At 38.9% G+C, this 18,055-nt stretch overlaps 1 protein-coding gene across 1 annotated transcript in view; it reads right to left on the bottom strand.

The window, feature by feature from the left end:
• Positions 1-18,055, bottom strand: part of LOC135219708 (protein argonaute-2-like) — a 117,674-nt gene that overhangs the window by 77,012 nt on the left and 22,607 nt on the right. The window contains exons 3-8 of the mRNA XM_064256695.1: positions 16,051-16,256; positions 14,277-14,351; positions 13,894-14,025; positions 13,559-13,733; positions 13,130-13,272; positions 11,561-11,640 (exon numbers count right to left, since the gene is read on the bottom strand). Of these exons, the coding sequence (XP_064112765.1) occupies positions 11,561-11,640; positions 13,130-13,272; positions 13,559-13,733; positions 13,894-14,025; positions 14,277-14,351; positions 16,051-16,256 (811 nt within the window). The remainder of the gene's footprint in view (positions 1-11,560; positions 11,641-13,129; positions 13,273-13,558; positions 13,734-13,893; positions 14,026-14,276; positions 14,352-16,050; positions 16,257-18,055) is intronic.

Here is an 18,055-nt window from a genome sequence, read left to right as displayed (position 1 = left end):
ACTCTATTCTATGAAGAAATGGGTCCGTTATTTTTTTAGCAGAAAGACTCTCAAGCTGGTATATTTAAGCGAAACAGAAAACGCTAAATATAGAGATGCGTTTGTGTCGTCATAACACTACCTTACAATGGTAAAAGATAAATCAGAAACTCCTGGAAGGCTGCAGGGAGTAACGATTAAATGCCCTTAAAATAATAGACAATAGACCTCTCGGTTGCCATCCGAAGAGATAACTACAGCAAGCGTACATGACTTGAACCAACCAGTAGTAAAATAACGCAAGGCAAAATATGATATTGTTATGATACAATAAAGTTTGTTCATACCTACCTGGCAGACATATCTATAGCTGAATTCGGAAATACAGCTACATATATATCTGACAGGCAAGTTTCATGAACAAATCTTAGAGAATCAAAGCGGACAGCTCAAGCTTCTTATGTTACTGGACATAAGCATTCATTGACGTAGTCTACAAGTCTATTACTTGTACGAGTCTGCGATTGATGAATGAGAGCTCTTCCGAATCCTGTCAAAAAGAGCTTATCCGCTTACGCAATATAAAGTTATTGATATGTTTGTCAATGCGAACTAACCCATTTACGGGACAAGAGATATTTTGTCAATGAGGGGATACCCACTTACTTGACAAAACGATAGTATAGTATTGTCAATGGGGGAAAGTCACTGAATTGACAAAACGTAATCCAGGAAGTCGAGCATATTATTTTTCCGATTCCCGTATCAATCGAGGAAGGGGCAAGAATCCTGTTAAGAGACTGGGCTTACGGCAGGTAGACCCCAATGTTCAACTTCGGCAGCGTAGTCCCGAACTAGGAACTAACAAAATCTATCATCTGAAAAGCCCTTCAGATGGACTAAAAAGCTTGCAACCTAAATTTATTGGCAGTATGGCAAAGGAAGTCCTGTCTTGTGCTTTCCTGAAGAGCGTCCTCTTGATGAGTGCCTTTGCAAGAATCCTACCGAACGTTGTCGAGCGTCATGACGTGCAGGACGTCGAGCTTTTACATAACCCGTAACTGCCTTATCGCAAAGTCTTGACTGCGGTGGAACAAACGAGATCTTCCCTTGAGCTTTCCGTAACTCCATCCACCTTTGCAAAAAACAATATTAATTGACAGAGACCTCTTGAATTCACGAAACCAGAGGTCTTGTCTGTTCACTTTAAGCTTGCTCTGAAGCACTGCTTACTTCACATTCTTTGCAGGTGAGGTAGAAGGTATCACCGAAGGTAGAGGTAAAAATTCTTTAGGCCCAAATCGTAAACAAGAGCTTGAAGAGTTCAACAGAAACGCCAGCGCGCGCTCGGTGTCCACTGGTGCGAGCTTGGCGTCCATCCGAGTGTCCCGTCCAAGCCAAGCGTCAAAAGAAGCGTGCAGAAAAGCATCATGCTCCTGGCAGGCGTCAAAACAAGCGAGAGAAACTGCCTTCAGGGAAGAGTGAGATACATCTCCGCTCGGAGTCCTAGAGGATCGTTACACGTTCTATGCCTTCTTATTCTCACAGTAACAAAGCTCGGACGTCCGCTCTTAAAAGCGTCCTGCTACTATGACTTCTTTTTCGTATTTCTCGGTGGAAAGACGTACACGTGTTCAGGCGACATTCACCTTCTTACTTCTCACTGAAACGCATAACGAGAGAGAGAGAGAGAGAGAGAGGACGTGAAGCGTCCTCTTCTATAAAGCTTCTATTTAGAGGGCGCGAGTCCTTCCGAAAGCTCCAACCCCTGCGCGGGGAGGACGCTTCGGAGGACGAGAAGCAATCTTTCAGGATTCGTGCACGTGCACGCACTTTGGCAGCCTGGGAGTATCTTCAGGTCTGCCGAAGGCACGTCAGATCGGTGGGGGTTCCTCGTAACCCTCCTTCGGCTTTCGACATGCTCTCTCCCTGTTCCTGGGAGTTAAGCAGAGGTCCCGGCCTAGAGACGAAATAAGGCGGATCTGACGCACCCTCCACTACACAAGGGGCACTGTCACTGCACTTTGCCACTTCACTTTTGCTCTCTAAACCAAGCACTTTCGATTCTAAGTTACGAATCGATAAGAGTATCAGAGAAAGGGCAATACCCTCTACAGACACTGTTTTAGGGCCCGAAGGCAACACTACAGGGTTAGGAGTAACAATTACATTAGTAGCACTCTTCACAACAATGAAGGAGAGCGAGCACCTCTCGCAGACATATTCATAGCCCGTAGGCCATACTACAGGGTTAGGCAAAATAAAGTCTACAGGAAGGTTAGCAGGTTCACTACCCTGACTTTTGTTTACTGATTAATTGCGTACATACGAATCATACGTCTTCCTTACGGAATTAGACAAAGTCTCACACTCCTTACATGACAAATCTCAACAAAGAAGCAAGACCCATACCCCTCGTGCATACCAAGTGCGGATCTACTGAAGCTTTCGGTAGCCACACCCTATCTTTGCAGACAACACCCTCTCAAACTAGCATAACTAGATTCAGATATCTTATGCAAAAATGAATCAAATTCAAATCAATTTAAGATAGCGTATGCCTAGCCACAAATCCAAGTAAATAAATCAAAAGACAATTAGGATACTTAGCGGCAATGAAGTTTCCAAAATCCTAAGACGGAGGTACTGAAAACAGGTGTTTCCAGCACCGGCGACAGAAAAATTATGAATAGAAAATGGGAATGGTTCCTGATACCCACCTCCCAGCGGTTCCTGATACCCACCTCCCAGCGGCGGAAATGGGTACTAACCACCTGGCCGACCACTGCGTGTCCCGGAAGTTTTTGAAATTCTGTCGGACTTCAGAAAATACAGCTATATATATATCTGACAGGTAAGTTTCATGAACAAAATTTTTCTTTTCGGAAGAGTTACTACGCGGACATAAGAAAAGTTTTTTTTTTTCATAAATTCACCATACATTGAAATTTTGTGCTAGACACTTCCAATTTGTTGCAAAATAAAGGTAAATGATTGACTAGAATGTAATAGTTTTATCTTAAAATTGCATTTTTTTTTACCATTTCGGTCGTGTCAAAGATGACCGAAGGTTATTTTGGCACATCGTTGTTTATATGAAAATATTTCAAAACTGATAAAAGCTACAACCATGGGTTGTTTTTAGTTGTATTCTACATGAAATTGCACAGTTTTCATATATAAAACTTTATTGTAACAGTTAATATAAAATGGTGCAAACATTACAACAATTGGACTAAAAAATTTACGATTTTTTCGGCAGTTACCGCGCGGACGTAGGAAAAAGTTTTTTTTTCATAAATTCAATAATCAAAATATTGTGCTAAAGACTTCCAATTTGTTGCAAAATGAAGGTAAATGATTGAATATTACTAGAATGTAAGAGTTTTAGCTTACAATTACATTTTTTTACCATTTCGGTAGAGTTAAAGTTGACCAAAGGTTGAAATTTCGGCACATCTTTATTTATATGAAAATATTTCAAAACTAATAAAAGCTACAACCATGGGTTGTTTGTTGTTGTATTCTACATGAAACTGCACACATTTTCATATATAAAACTTCATATAATGGATAATATAAAATGGTGCAAACATTACGACTTTCACACGAAAAAATGTCTGAATTTTTCGGAAGACTTACTGCGCGGACGTGAGGAAAAATGTTCAAAAATTAACCATAAATCGAAATATTGTGCTAGAGACTTCAAATTGGTTGCAAAATGAAGGTAAATGATTGATTATTACTAGAATGTAAGATTTTTTGCTTACAATTGGGTTTTTCAACCATTTCGGTAGAGTCAAAGTTGACCAAAGATTGATATTTTGGCACTTATTGTTCTTTATATGAAAATATTTCAAAACTGATAAAAGCTACAACCATTTGTTGTTTTTGGTTGTATTCTACATGGAATTGCACACATTTCCATATATAAAACTTTATGTAATGGCTAATATAAAACTGTGCAAACATGATATTGTTATGATACAATAAAGTTTCATACATACTTACCTGGCAGATATATACGATTAATGGCCCACCCAGCCTCCCCGCAGGAGACAGGTGGAAGAGAGAAAATATGATAGAAAACAGGAATGGTTCCTAATCCTGCCACCCAGGGCAGGACGGTAGATCACCTGACCTACCTGCAGCGTGTGCCGCGAAATTTGAATTTCTGTCGGGGACGACGGAGTCTTATCTATGTATATATCTGCCAGGTAAGTATGTATGAAACTTTATTGTATCATAACAATATAATTTTCATACAATCAACTTACCTGTCAGATATATACATAGCTGATTGACACCCTTTGGTGGAGGGTAAGAGACAGCTAACATGGAATAGACAGGTAAACAACATATGTTGTTCCTTTCTGATAGGTGGTAGACTTCATATGGCTGTTGCCAAGGAGTCATAATCACCTCAAGAAACTTTAGCGAGATATGTGATCTGTGGCCAAGAGTTCTTGTGGGTCTGCCGATGGGGTCTTATCCACTTACTCGGCAAGAGTCTGAAAGGTACTTGTCAATGGTTGCTAATCCACTTATATGACAATACACCTATGCCTATTGGCATAACTAAGGAGCGCAACACCGATCCCGATCACCTGACCTAACACGAGGGTTCACGCAAATTGAAAAGTTTTATCCCCACACTCCTTTCAAAAAGTTAAGGATCAGTGTTGGCTCCTTATCCCAGTAACGTATCCGCAGAAACGTATAAACCAAAAGAGAAGGATCTCTCGTAGGTTAACTTGACATCCTTTGTGTAATGAGAAGTCAACACAGAGTTGCCTCTACCATACAACACAGCTAATATGTCTTATATGACATATTGTTATGTAAAGAACAAGAATTTGCAAAAGCCCGCACTTCCTGCGCTTTTAATTCTCAGCTGTTTGAAGGAATCAAGTCACTTATGAAGTGCTTAGGAGATCTCCATGTTTCAAAGAAGACCAGGGCTTTCTTGAAATGGATCTCTCCCGTCTGAAGCCTGAAGCCTGGCAGGAACCTCGCGCCTGGCTGGTGCTTCGCTCTTGGTTGGAGCCTAGCGCTTGTCTGGTACCTTTCGCTTGACTGGTGCCTCGCATCTGGTTGACCACTCGCGCCTTAGCTGGAGATTCGCGCCTAGAGCCTGGCTTGCGCCTGGCTGGCTCCTCGCGCCTGGCTGGCGTCTCGCGCCAGGTTGGCGCTTTGTGCTTGCCTGGCGCCTCGCACCTGGCTGGCGCCTTGCGCCTGCCTGGAGCTTCGTGGCTGGCTGGTACCTCGCGCCTGCCTGGCGCCTCACTCCTGCCTGGCGCCTCGCACCTGGTTGGCTCCTCCCCACTTGCCGGAGCTTCGAGCTTGGTAGAGTCTCGAGGATGTCTGGCAATGTCCACATCGGACACTCTTATCTGTCCGATATGTTCGCATCTAGCACATCTGTGTCAGGTTGTAGGCCCGGTCTTTCTCCTCATCAGACAATGACAGTGTTCTTGGGGCTGTCTGCCTCTGGCGTTTTTTACGCCTGTTTTGGCATAAGGCTCCTGGTTGGCGCTACATTGTCCGAAAGTCCTGAACATCCACAATAGTAAATCACAAGACTGGAGAAGGGTGAAAGAAATTCTTCCACTTTGAGCTTTGGCCTCTCCGGCAAGGGGAGGTGATTGTAGTCAGCTACATCCAGTATACGACAGGATATCTAACAGTACGAGAGATAAGAGGCTTCCTCCAAGGAGGATCCTTCTTGAGTACTTCCCTTGCTCACGAGATCTCTTCTTACCTGTTGAAGGGGTTTCTCGTTGCAGAATCTTCCCTATCCTTGTCCGAAGGAAGGGAAGAAGCCTGGAAGTCGAAGGAGACTCTGAGCTGAAATTGGGAGGACTCCTGATTTCTAGTTCTTTATTGTATCCCTCTGAACACCTTCTGGGAAGCATTTCGAGCCGTCATCGCATTCCAAAGACTCTGTAGGCAAACGTTTGAACCATTCTACTGTAGATGAAAACGTAAGTACCCTGCCTGGACAACGAAACCTCTATCTGAAAACATTGAATCAGGAATAGGGGGTTTTAGTTCTTTTGCCAGACATACTATGCTGGCAGACCCATTGCCTAGTCTCCATAGAATCTGATGCGAGATTCCAATGCTCAAAAAAAAATTTCACTTGTCTTCTTGGTCGTTTAGGACCAAGAGAAACAAAGAATTCCCTCATAAAAATTTCTCAAAGAAGTTTGAGGAGGAGCAGTTCCATCTTGTCGGAGCATGGAATCTGTGGCCACAAAAAAGATCCCATTAGAAGTACATGATATCCTACTCTTGAAATATTGAGGTATATAAGATCCCGAAGATCTTAATCCTCTGCTATCTCCAATTCCCTTTGTAGAGACAGAGTATAGCCTTTTACTGCGTTCTTTGATAGCAGACATATACAAAGGTGATTCTTCCCTCTGAAAGGGAAGAAAAAACCGCTATGTGGTTCACAGAGGTATCGGAAGAGGACAGCTTCCTCATTCCCTCTAGCACGATCTGCAGCAATTCTATGTCTTGGCCATGACTATTGTCATTTACCTTAAAAAATCCTCTCATTCATGTCCACTTCTGGTCAGTCTGCACGCAGACAGACTCAGAGTGGAGAGGTTGTTAAGGTCCATTTATAATAGATGCTGATAGAATATCCAGACTCTCTTGGAAAAAAACTTCCAAAACATGTTGCGAGAAGAACGTGACCTCTGTGAATCCAACCTCTCTAAGGCCAAAATGAGGCATAAAGTATTATCCTCTCTTCTTTGACGCCCTTTATCTTAAATTCTGCAACGAATTTATTTTTAGGGGGAAAAAAAGACTCAAGTTTATTCCCCTTTCTAAAAAAAAAATAAAGATGGCGTATATTGCTACCTCTCTTGGTTCGAGGAAAAGGAAGCAGCAGTCTATAGGAAGCCTGTTCGTCTTCTACCTTGCTAAGAGATCTATGAAGAAGACTTTCCGCAGGTTCTCACAACTCTTTCCAATAAATGTTAGACATGTTAACAGTTATTATCGTCGATCGAGAAGGTTCTCTTTGTTAACGCGAACAGGAGCGAAAAAAAGAGATTCTCGATGCTCTTTGCGATATGAGAGGGTCGTGGAATTGGCCTAAGTGATTAAATGGGTAACAAAATCAGGAACGAATCTTGCCGTTACCGAGCTTGGTGTCCGAGAGGCTACTGGACTCTTAGGTTAAATAACTCGCTAAAACGAGAAAATCTTGGATGGTGCTCTTGGCTCACTGCGCCAGGCTGGCGCTTCTGGCGCATTGCGCCAGGTTGGCGCTTCTAGCGCTTTGCGCCAGGCTGGCGCTTCCTTCTAATTCTTTTTAGGTTATGTGCCAGAACACCTGTGCCTTTATGGTACCCGACATCCTTTCACATGTTAATTCCGTTCTTAGTAGGAAAAAACTTTATATACGTAGTATAGTCCATTCAGGGAAACAAGTTCTGCCACAAAGAGAATGTTTCCCATCCGACTCATCCATCTTCTTCTGAGTAGGTACTCTAATAAGCCATGCTTTCGTAAGCCTGAGAGCATTATATAATATAATGTTCTGCTGCGATAGAATCCTTTAATAATGTTACCTACGGTAAACAGCATTGAAAGGTTGTAATATCTCTCTTATTGAAAGCTTCTTAGCAAAAGGCATACAATATTTTATTTATGTTAGCTTAACTATCCCCTCAATCCGAGGCTTAGACCGCGATTGTAGGGGAGAGATACGGATAGTTATTCCATCCCGCAGGGGAGAGAGATGAACCCGACCGCTCATGACCGACACCTACATCGTACTGCGTTGGTCTCAGGCTCTCAGCAAAAGCAGTCTCCGTTAGCCTTCTGGCCTTACTCTTCCAGAGTTGCCAGCTACTCCATTTAATAAAGGAATCTTATAAAATTATTATCGAACTTCAGGAAGTTCTTATTAAAGCATATTTAAGACAAACAAGACTTCGATAAATCTAGAAGCTAAGTAGGTGTTGTCTTAACAATCTTTTTAAGCGTAGTCCTTCCTAGGAAAGTCGTAGAAGGATACTGGTAATTGAGTTGCACAGCAAAGAAGTAACTACGGTGTGTGTTTATGATTTGACCATATCGTATTCTCATACAGCAGATACTCTACTACCTTCTACTATCTTCGTTCTTTTCGTTAATAGAACGATAGAAAGAGTATATATATATCCTTAAGGAAGGAAGTTAATCCAGGAACTCTTTAAATCTTCGTGATTTCCTCATAAATCACGGAAGAGACAGAATTCCTGTTCATCACTAGGGTTTACGGAAGGAAGTAGATATTTCCTATCCGCCATCATACCCAAACGTCGATGAGATTCTTATTAAGAAAAACTCCCAAAGCTCTTGCCTCCTCAAAACGAGGGAAGAGCATGGATGAAGGAGTGAGTCCGCATTGAGAGGAACTGCCTAACACAGGACTCTTCTGAATAATGAAAAGGGGCTTCTCTTAGTATCAGAATCCTTCTGACAAAAGCAACGGCCGCCTGTGCGACATCTTGCACATTTGCCAGGGGAAAGTTGCTCAAGTTAAAAAAAACTCAAAGAGGAGCCTCGCGACTGACCTCTCTCTCAAATGAAGATTTTGGAATATCCTGGCGCCTGGCGTCTGGATAGTTCCGCGCGCCTGGAATGTTCCGCACGCTAGAAAGGAGACTCGCTCCTGGAACGTTCCGCTTGCGTGGAAGGCCCCGTGCGCCCTGATAGTTCCGAGCGCCTCTAGTCTTCTTTTACGAGCCTCTTGCCAGTAAACGTTCAATGGAAGCATCCTTCTGATTGCCACTCTACTATAAGGCTCCTCAGTCTAGCCGTCTGTTTTCTCTTTGAAGGCGCCTTGCGCCAAGAAAAAAGTTCTGGAACGTGGCTCGCGTTTATCTGTATGAACGAGGCTCGCGCTCGTCTGTTGGAACGCGGTTCGCTGCTGGCTGTTGGAACGTGGCTCGCGCTAGCTTGCTGGCCAGCTCTCAGCCTCTCGCTCAGTGTTCTCTTAGTTTTCAGAGAACGCGCCAGATCGTCCGAACTCCAAACATGTACATTCTTTGTCTTTTCGGATGTAAAATGAAGAAACGGAAGAAGAGACGCACTTTTTTAAGGATGCCTTTCCAATGGCTAATCCCTGGCAGTCTGGGGACGTTCTACAGATTCTGCCGAGGGAAACGCCCGATCGGTGGGGATTCTCCATAACCTCCGTAAGGCTTTCGACTTTCCTTCTCCCTTTGGGTTTGGGGGCTGGAAAGAGGTCTAGGCCTGAGAGCGAGACAGAGCCGATCGGACGCACCCTCTACTATTTTAGGACGCCTTTCCAATGGCGAACTTGGCAGTCTGGGACATTCTACAGATCCTGCCGAGGGGACGCCTGATCGGTGGGGATTCTCCATAACCTCCGTAAGGCTTTCGACTTTCCTTCTCCTCTGGGCTTGGGAGCTTGGAAGCGGTCTAGACCTGGGAGCGAAACAGAGCCAATCAGAACGCACCCTCCACTGCACTGGGAACACTAAATTCACTTCTTACCTTATTACCTTATAAGAGCTCGCATTTTTGAGCTACATCCAATTATCTTCAAATTTATTAATTTGTAAATTCTGTAGAGTAAGAAGGAGATGAGGATGCAAAAACTACTATTACTGTTAATACTCTAACTGCTCGTTAGCACGAGAGCTATTAAAGCTTCTAAAGGAAGCGTAAAAAGTTATATGCTTTCCTGACTTCCTAAAGTAGGAAGTTAGAGTTTTATATTTCCTCAATAGAGTTCTAACACGTTATCTTTACAGTATTAATGAATAAATATTAATATTTCCCTTTTTTGCAAACTAAATGAGTGTCTACCGAAAAGTTCGGTAGTTACACGTAAACAAATCTTCGAAATTTTCGAAGCCAAAGTTATTAAAACAAATTAATATGCGTATGCCGAACCAAAGACCCAGTACTTCCCTGCAAAAGATAGCCCATAAGATCGATGGCGATGAAATCCAAAAATCAAGTCAGGAGGAACTGCAAACGTTGTTTACATTCCAAGCGACAGAGAAAATATGATAGAAAACAGGAATGGTTCCTAATCCTGCCACCCAGGGCAGGACGGTAGATCACCTGACCTACGTGCAGCGTGTGCCTCGAAATTTGAATTTCTGTCGGGGACGACGGAGTCTTAGCTATGTATATATCTGACAGGTAAGTTGATTGTATGAAAATTACGACTATTGGACGAAAAAATTTCAATTTTTTTCAGAAGTTACTGCGCGGACATAAGGAAAAAGTTTTTTCATAATTCCACTATAAATCGAAATATTGTGCTAGAGACTTCCAATTTGTTGTAAAATGAAGGTAAATGCTTGAATATTACTAGAATGTAAGAGTTTTAGCTTACAATTGCATTTTTTTACCATTTCGGTAGAGTCAAAGTTGACCGAAGGTTGAACTATTGGCACTTATCGTCATTTATATGAAAATATTTCAAAACTGATAAAAGCTACAACCATGGGTTGTTTTTCATTGTATTCTACATGAAATTGGGCAACTTTTTCATATATAAAACTCTATGTAACGGCTAATATAAAATGGTGCAAAAATTATGTCAAAGTGACAAAATAATTTCAGAGATATATCGCTGATGCTTTTTAATACGACAAGAAAGAAATTCGCGCCTGCGGGCCTGGGTAACTATTGTAAACAAAACAACAGCTTGATCCGTGAACTCCCAGCATCCCTCAAGGTACATGATACAAAAGTTTTTGCCAAGTAGGCCTATAACTATTTTTCCACGAATTCTTTTAAAAACTTTTTTGCGTCGATGTTTCATACGTCAATTCGGTACCCAACAGACAATTTTCGTCAACGTTTAATACGTCCTATCGGCATTTAAGGGTTAAGCAACAACTTGCCCATGGCATAAGCCTGGATAGTAAAACATATATGCAAAAGTATTTGGCCTTATTGAATGGGATTAAATTCAAGAAATATTCCCAGAGAATACAAATATCTAGCTTGATGACAATCTGAATTAAACAAACAAAAGACAAGACTCATCCTGCTCGAAGGGTATGAATGCATTCCAGTGGTTATGTAACACTACCAGAATCCGGTGATATAACCCGACAATAAGCACAAGCTGCTGTAAGCACTTGATGTCTAGTCAAACGGCAGAAAACAGAACGAAGTGCTAAGCTAATTCGTTCCTAGTATTGCTGTTGAGGGACGGCACTGTACTAAACCTACACTGAGCAATCAAAACGCTACCCGGGAAATTTGAATTGGGCTGCCGTATGTCAAAACTAATAGCTAGATAATTACTGGGTAAGTCTTATATACACAAAAGGCATTTAGCTACCAGGAAGGTTCAAAACATTTAGCTACCAGGAAGGTTAAAACATTTAGCTACCAAGAAGGTTTAAATTTTAGCTTCCCCCCCTCCACCCCCCCAGCCTAACAATTTCATGAAAATTCCCATCGTTGTACAACTGTCACTTGCCTCTTGGGTCCCTAGAAAAAAAAAAATAGTAGTCTTCCACATCAGTTTCCTATAATATAAGAATATAAAGTTATCGTCAATGTAAATGGATAAAAAACTTACGACTGCATCTGCGCTGGCCTTCTTGTAACATTACATACACGATACTTTCGTCTCATAGCACCACAATGAGTAATTTCAATCTGTAAAAAAAAAAAAAAAAAAAAAAAAAAGTGAATAGTAAGTTTCAACCATAAAAAATTAAATGAAAGCTAACATTTATTAAAATCATATTAAAAATATCTCTGAAGGATAGTCTGATCTGACCTTAGCTGGCACCCCAAAAGTAGTCTGTAACAATCAACAATGCATAATTTTCACTGTCCTGGAGAGCAATACATTAAATGAACATAATATAAAGCACTACACAGACCTTGTCTGTTGACATGTAACCACATTTTTTTGTAATGAATAAACAGCCAAGTTGCTGTACTAATTCACATAATCTTATTGCTTGCAAATTTTTCATATCTGAAATATAAACAGTAGACATAAACACTATAACAAGTTGTATAAAAATTCGGATCTCGGCTACCTAACAATATATAGAGCAAATTCATTAAGAGAAGAGCCTTTATTAGGCTCAGAAGTCAGGATAAATTAATCCTTTATAATAACAATATCCATCCCAACCACATTTGTTTACAAAAATCAAATCTCTTCCATGGCAGTGGTTTGAAAAATAAATACAAATTTAAAAACGAATCTCTCAACCACTTTGTTTACAAAAAACAATTCTCTTCCATGGCAGCTGTTTGAAAAATAGAAAAAAATTTAAAACCAGAAATCTCTCAACCACACTTGTTTGCAACAATTTCAAAGGTACAGGAATGAAGGGGAGCACTCTAAGATAAGGTTTTTATAAATAGTATTAGATTCTAATAATAACCTATTAATACTAGATACCAATACTATTCCAAGAACAAACTGTCTTTCAATAAATGAGCATTCCCAATTCACATTCCCGGACCTTTAGCTTATTCTCCCAATTATCACTCATTCAACTGAGCAATTCTGTAGAACTCACCTATCATCTTGTGTCTACTTTTGAGGTATGTTTTCTTCTGCTTAAGTCTGTGTTCTTTCCAGATTTTGCTAATATTATTCTTTTAATTGTCCTATTACTTAAATCATTATTCCTATGTGAAGAATGAAAAGGACATTCATCTCCCATTACAGTAAATTAAGTGTGAATTTTCAAGTTCAAGCTGCTTAGTTTTTCAAGCATTGGTTGGTGATACTTTGAACTTATACCTTTTTATATCAAGATTTGCTAAGTAAATCCAGACTTATTTTAAAGTCAAGTAATTACTAGCAATTGCTAGCAGAGTAATTTGGTGGACTTTTTTTTGGGATGGAGATGCTGGCTTGTGTATGTGTGCGGCAATCAATTCTAACCCACACATCAAGTGTACATCACCACCACCTAGACTTCCAGCAGGCATGTCTCAGGAGAGAGCTACAGACTGCCAGTCACTTGCTTCCATCAATGAGAGCCATCCATTCCTTTCCGCCCCCCGGTGATTTCTTTTCCTCTTTTTTTTGGGGGGGGAATATTCTTAAGTTTGACTCTTGCAGTTCCTAGAATTTCAGTGAATTATTCTAATTATAAAGTTTCGTGCATCAACTCACCTTGAGACCTTTAATTTCTTTTGTGAACTTTACTCGTTGGGAGTCGGTAAGGGGTTTGCGTTGTTCACCAATCTCTCTAATATCTAAAACCTCACACATAAATTCAATAACAGCTTGGGCTTTATAAAAAGCAGTTGCAGAAACTGGAAAAAAAGATAAAATCTTATTACAAAGAGCAAATTTTAACCCAACCACAAACTACATCAGTGTAAGACATTTATTTATATTGTTACAGAAATGGCATGTCTAAATTAGGAAAAAGAATTTAATAATTGCACATAATGCAAGTTTTCAACAATTGTATCAAAATGGCCAAAATGGCTAAGTGAAAAATGAAAATACGTATTACTGAAATCTTTAAATTTTTTCTAGTGTTGACCAGTGTGTGAGTACACAATACAGTATAAAACAAAAGAGTATCTTCCACACCATCTATATTGAGCATCATCTTCCATTGTGATGGGCGTACACTCTGATGAAAACCAAACCATACTTCTCTGCCACCACCCAATGGGTGGTAATACCCATCAGGGGCGGAGAAAAATGATCTGCCAACAGGTGTGTATGTCATGGAGGGCAAGTGTCTCATTACTACATCTAACGCCTGCCATGAAAAATAAGGAAATGATTATTAGTATAATATTTATATGAAACATCGAGTGCTACCAAATTAATAAAATGCATGCTTACAGTAAAATGATACGGCATATCCATTTTCAAACAAAAACTTAAGTGCGCTTCATCAAACAAGCACTATGCCATACCTGAATGGAATCATATGGAATGGTTCTAGTTCGTCCTTCTAGAGCCTCCTCTAAGGTATATAGGTTAACCTGGGCTAACCACTTGATACCAACTTTGAAGACTCTATCACGACCTTCTCCTGGTAGGGTAACCTAACAGAAGATAAAAGATTTCAATCTCAGAAAACCTTCATGAAAATCAATATTTCCAGACAGCATTGACAGCCAAATTAGCAATGACTGAAACTTGCAATATAAAATGACACTACCTAACCTTGACATGATTTGAATGAAAACTGCTTTCATACACCCAAACAGAAAATAGTCAATTGACAGAAATAAAAAATGATGTTCTTCTATATACTAACAGTTTTTCTTAACAAAAGATATACAGTACTACTCACTTCCAGTTCCATCTTCTCATTTCCAATAGGCAATGGATCCCTGGTATAAAGATTGCTTCTCCCATCAAAGACAGGCTACAAAAAAAGGAGAAAAAAACACCTGTTAAATGAAGATTCCTTAAAAAACCAAACCATCTGAATCCTCAAAAGAAATGTGAAATATCAAAGACCAATTAAATTTTTAAGCAGTCAATTTCCTGAAAATATCTCCTGAAATAAGGGCTGCATTATGACCTTTGGAAGCCTGTTAACAGTAAAAGAGAATAATGAAAGTATTGTTTTAACATTATATTGGGTGTGTAAATGTGTACAGCCATGAACAACCGAACGAAAAACCACATTTTGCTAAGTACAACCAAATTGGATAACAACACCCATTTGCCTTGTATTTCAATCACTGTACAATAGTAAACAATTACCATATTTATGTTATAAATGACGTTATATAGAATAGGACTGATATATTTTTATATAACAACTTTGTTTGCTATGGATCAATGATCAGCAAGGAAAAATAACTGTTAAATTTAAAACAAGTTATAGCTGAAGCTAAGAACACTCTTCAAGCTGCTAATGACCATTATTGTGGATAGGCAACAAGGATAAAGCTCCTGTAAACTATGCCATCATACACAACATAGATAAAATTAAGAATCATTTGAATCAAAATTTCAGATCTTGAAAGAACACAGTTTAATGTTGTTTTCACGCTGATAAAAGATAAATAACGTCGATAAAAGATAAATAACGTAATGGTAAAGCTTATACTACAATGAAATCAAGTGAAAATAGCAAACAGAATCTTATAATTTTTTTACACCTACATGCCCACAATGCAAACTGTTAATGAAAAAAATAAAAAAATTTAGTTCACATGATGTATTAAAATCATATTTAGTCTTAAAAACAACATCACATAACGAAGATTTACCTTGTCTTATATAAGTAAAGTATCTAGATATTTTATTCCTATTTGCCAATATTATTGGATACAGTAATGTAGCGCTTTTTAAAAGATTCACGGAAAAGATGCACATGTTGTTGTTTTTATTTCATAACTAAATGTAGCCATCAGCAGCCTCACATCGCTCAATTATGCCAATGTCAGTCCAAATCTGATTCTCGTTTAGTGTTCAATTTTCTTTTTCTACTGATATATCATAGCCAGAATACACTGAAACTCCAGAATTGGATTATATTAACAAATGAATTATATCATATGTGTAGTATACAGTATACTGTAGGCTAGGATACTGTATTTGTATGTATACGATATACAGTGTTCCCCCCGTATTCGCAGGGGATGTGTACCAGGGACCCCCGCAAATAGCACAAACCCGCGAATAGTTGGAACACTCCTCTAAAAATGCCCATATCTGCCCATCTTGAAAGTTCAAATACCAAATGTATACTTAAAATATCATCCTACATCAAAGATACCACTGATTTGGTATTATTATCATTCCAAAGTCATCTTAAACATTTTACCATTACAAAGAGAGAGAGAGAGAGAGAGAGAGAGAGATTTATTTCTTTACATCTCTCATGGAATACCAGTCTATTTCTGGTCGCACCCATTCTAGTCCATGGAACTGACAACAACAAAATTCATATGTTTGTATCTTGTCTCCAAAACATGAATTACCTGTACTATAAATTTTAAAACATGAACATACTCACAAACAATATCTGTATATGTGCTAATACCCATTGGTTAAAGATAATCAAATTAGCAGGAGAGAGAGAGAGAGAGCAAAATTTTAATGCAACCAACCTTCAAGCTGCCAAATATTCTTGGGAATGCATGAACCATTGTTTCAATAATCTCTCGGTTAACTTTCCGGGGACACTTGTCTGGTTGTATGCTTACATCATAATGATGTATGTAACCTCTGGGCATAGATATCTGAAAATGATTTGCCCTTAGTGTAATAGGGCGCCCTTCACGGCCAAGATTGGGTCTCCTGGGTGCCACAAAAGCTGTAAAGAGCAAAATTTATGTAAACAGAGAACATTACTGAACACAAAGCGTGACATGAAAAGGGACATTTAAATAATAAAATAAGAGAATTTGGAATTCAGTTACATCATTAAGAGGTAAAGTGCACCATTCCTAGGGCGTTTTATATTTCTAACTAGGTTGTAGATTGAGCAAAACATATCCATCATTAAACACATCCTTATGCTGTGTTCATTTCATCATTTATGCAAGCAATTGTCTATCCCCTTAAAGCTCTCAATGACAAAAGACACAAGTTTATCCAATATGAGGGAATACATAAATTTAGAAAATAGCCAAACATTTTTTAAATTTGTAAAAGGCAGCTTAACAATACAAATTAACACAAGGCACTACATTCCAAAAAAATCAGAATAGTCAGAACGAAGATTTTTTTTTGTTTTTTTACCAACTCATTTGATGAAGGCTCAAAAGAATTACTGTAGAAGAAATGGACCCTAATGTACAGGAACTAGACAATTTTCATAATTTGACTGATCCTGCCTGAATTTTATTGTAAGAATTCTATATTTCTTTTAAGTTCCATATTTCATTGTACATACAGTCGACCCCTGGTATTTTTAATAATTCCATTTTATCACAAAAAATGTGCTTAGTCATAAAACTTATATGAAAATATAGTAATTAGTGAATATTCCTCTATGGAAAATACTGCAAGTCAAATTTTCCTCGAATAATGGGTTTATACATTACACAGAAAAATCCACGAATAAGAGTCCTCAAATCCGGAACAGTGAATAGGCAGGGGTCGACTCCATTCCCACTACAACATCATATATATAAAAAGCTTGTATTAACTACAACTTCAATGTGACTTGTAGCCCAATGTATTGATGTTTTTCATGTTTGTACCAAAATTACCAACAAAACTTATACTTATTCTTTTAGCATCACTAAAATACATTAATATACTTTGCTTTGTTGGTCCGTCTATGTCAGAAAAAAACTTTTAATAAACTATCCCATCCACTTCATGAATGAATAATCATACCCTTTACTATTTTGAGTCCATATATATTTCTTCCTATTTTACATTGCATGTTATGTGAAATGTAGTTTAATACGTATTCAGCTTCCAGGTTTTCTAAGCCCCCAAAAATGATTCAAGCTAATAATTTTGGAATGCATACAAAACTAAATCAAACTTTACACACATAAAGTGATTAACTCGAGATTTTATTAAGGGAATGTAATACTGTATTGGTCCAGTAAACACGGTTATGTACCATAAAGTGTGTAATGTTACTCGATCAACCCTAGATTTACTCACTCAGCCTTGACCTAAGAAACCTTCCTTACCCTTGCCCTCTACCTCACACCCGTATCATTGGCTAATCATAAAATGTAAGCTTATCCAATAGTTACGTTTGTTTATGTCCCTGTGTGCTTTCATCCACTAGCATTTTTGGGGTGTAATTTTCTCTTTTATTTACAAAAATGTACTATTATTATATTTGACCAATACTTTTTTTCAGTGTCAGATCTGTTCAATTTCTGGTCAGAAATGTATCAATTATTTCTCAAAATCTATAACACTTACATAAAAGTGCTGTGCTTAACCTTTAATACTTAAAATTTGTATATGCATCAGCCTTTCCAAACAAAAATGATCACAGGGCAAAATGTTCCTTGGATGAAAGATTGCACTGCATAATGCTACAATATAAAATAGATTTTAAATCAAGATATGATTTTAACAATGCAACAGAACCTGTAGATCCTTCTCACAAATAATTCACACATCAAACTCAACTCACTT

The sequence above is a fragment of the Macrobrachium nipponense genome, chromosome 1 (genome assembly GCF_015104395.2).
Source record: "Macrobrachium nipponense isolate FS-2020 chromosome 1, ASM1510439v2, whole genome shotgun sequence".
NCBI lineage: Eukaryota > Metazoa > Arthropoda > Malacostraca > Decapoda > Palaemonidae > Macrobrachium > Macrobrachium nipponense.
This window is presented reverse-complemented; position numbering and strand designations above follow the sequence as displayed.